The sequence below is a fragment of the Ipomoea triloba genome, chromosome 16 (assembly GCF_003576645.1).
Source record: "Ipomoea triloba cultivar NCNSP0323 chromosome 16, ASM357664v1".
NCBI lineage: Eukaryota > Viridiplantae > Streptophyta > Magnoliopsida > Solanales > Convolvulaceae > Ipomoea > Ipomoea triloba.
The window spans coordinates 17,228,051-17,230,220 of record NC_044931.1 but is presented as its reverse complement, the minus strand read 5'-3'; the positions used below and the strand labels follow the sequence as shown (position 1 = coordinate 17,230,220).

At 40.3% G+C, this 2,170-nt stretch overlaps 1 protein-coding gene across 1 annotated transcript; it reads right to left on the bottom strand.

Annotated features, from left to right (window-relative positions):
- Positions 1–1,052: 1,052 nt before the first annotated feature.
- Positions 1,053–1,638, bottom strand: LOC116007961 (cysteine proteinase inhibitor 1-like). The gene has a single exon (XM_031248621.1). It carries the CDS (start codon positions 1,581–1,583, stop codon positions 1,206–1,208), a length of 378 nt encoding a protein of 125 aa, XP_031104481.1. The 5' UTR covers positions 1,584–1,638; the 3' UTR covers positions 1,053–1,205.
- Between the last annotated feature and the right edge of the window lie 532 nt (positions 1,639–2,170).

Sequence of the window (2,170 nt, the reverse complement as noted above, 5' to 3'; positions counted from 1 at the left end):
AGAGCAACACCATCAGAAGATAATGAGGGGTTATTGGTACAGGAACTGCTGACTTGGAAGGGAGAGAACCCAAGTGAGAGAAAAAAAAGTTCCTTCTGAAAATGAAGGATATTAGCACAGTAAATGTCAGTTACAAATTCCAACAAGAAGCACACCTCTGGCGCGTGAGTCGAACAGCCGCACTAAGTGCGCCTAGCGGGCGCGTTAGCCGCGGCTGACAGCTCAATGTTTTGTTTATTTTATTTTTTTTAATATGATTTGTTTATTTTTTTTTCTTCCCCTTCCCATTTTCTCTTTCCTAATGACACTTACAAAAACTCCTAAAAAACCGCGAAATAACTCTATTGATAAGGATGCTCTAAGGGTGAGAGGGAGTCAGGTATTGCCCCGCCCTAGTTCGGTCCTCTATGCTCAAGCCAATTAGGGTCATAGGCCCAAATCAATTTCGGACCTTCTTCAAATGGTAGGACGAGAACCAACTTGGTACAAAGCAATCCCAACATTAATTTAGGTCGGGGTTAGGAACTGCCAAACTCAACTTTTCTTCCTTTTTCTTTTCGTGCTAGTTTAATATTGAATCGATATGTGACCACCTCTAACGTTAAGTGATAATCGGTAGGACCTATAGAACTAGTATAATTCCGTAAAATTGTGATTACCTAACTACCTAAGTGTGAGAGAGGAGAGAATTGGTCTTTTCATTTACCAGTATGCAGACTTGTATAACTCAAATCCACTATTGGATTCATTTAATGCTTTCTTTATCATACCATGCAAATGAATAAACGGTCCTTAGCATACGAACATTAAGAAATTAAAGAGGTGGACCTAACTTGACTTTGATTGGCTTAAATTTTGTGGAAAAAACTAGATATTTAGGGTACACTAGATACAATACAGTCAACTTGGCTCTGATTGTTTATGCGTCTTCAATTTGATACTACATTCATCGCAATTTTCCGGCGACCGGAGTTCAATTCCTCAGGCGAAGGAACGTTTCAGTGGTTTATTATTTGTTTTGCTTCTAGATTGCAGATCAAACACGGTAAAAATTGAAAGGAAACCAAAGAAACTGAAACTTAGATCAATATTTCTTTCACAAACATACAATATTTTTGCCCTTTTCAATCGGAAACATCACATTTCAGACATGGAACTTATTCACATTTAAATGTTCCATTATTGATAAGAGTAGCGATGAATACTCATACTTGTTTGAAGGAGGTGAGCTGTCTGAATTTGTCCCAAGGTCTATCATAAACGACGGCCTCGTACTTATTCCCGGCGCCGCCGTCCTCCGCGGCGATCACAAGCTTGTAATTCACGCCGGCGACGACTTGACTCTCTCCCTTGATCACGCTTTCGAATTTCAGATTGGTTTTAGCCTCTTTGTTGTGGGCGTCTATGGGGAACTTTGCGATCTCCACCACCTGGGGAGCATTCGGATCCTTAATGGAGCTCCAGCCGCCTACGATTGGGCCTTCCTGGCCGCCACTCAGGGCGGCGACGGCGTTGGAGAAGAGGACGGTGGCCACCGTGAGAGAGAAGAGCGTTAAGGAGACGGAGCGTGAATTCAGGGCCATATTTTGGTGGTTTGGACTAATTAAACGACAATTGAGGGGTTGCAGAAGTGCAGAATCTTATACCAATTTATAGAACGCTAGAAAAGGGGGAGGGAGTCATTTTTATCAAGTTTTATTTTATTTTATTTTATTTTTAGAATAGTTTTATTTTCAATTAAGCGTTGAATTTAATAAATTTATAGGTAACAGTCTATTTTTAGTTTATCTTTTACACAAATATAAAATTCAAAACATTTTGGTATTATTATTGACGGTAATAATGTGTTACCGGTATGTATTTGAGTATTATTGAGTATTTGAATAGCGTTGAGTACAGTGTTTCAGTACAATGCTCAATGTACAAGTGAGTTCAGTATGTATTGTCTAAGTTCAAGTGTCCCCTCCACTATGTGGTTGTGAGTCCTTTTATTCCTTTTAGCTCAGTAACGGAGCATTGATGAGGAGTTGAACGTTGGACATCAATACCTAGGTGTTGAATGCTAAGGAGCTAAACGTTGGTCATCAATGCCGAGGAGCTGAACGTTGGCCATCAATGCTGAGGAGTTGGACCGTTGCGCATTGATGCTGAGGAGTGAGGTGTCTTGGTA

Excerpts from the sequence above, each read along its gene's own strand:
- LOC116007961 (XM_031248621.1), bottom strand. The coding sequence starts at position 1,583 with ATGGCCCTGAATTCACGCTCCGTCTCCTTAACGCTCTTCTCTCTCACG.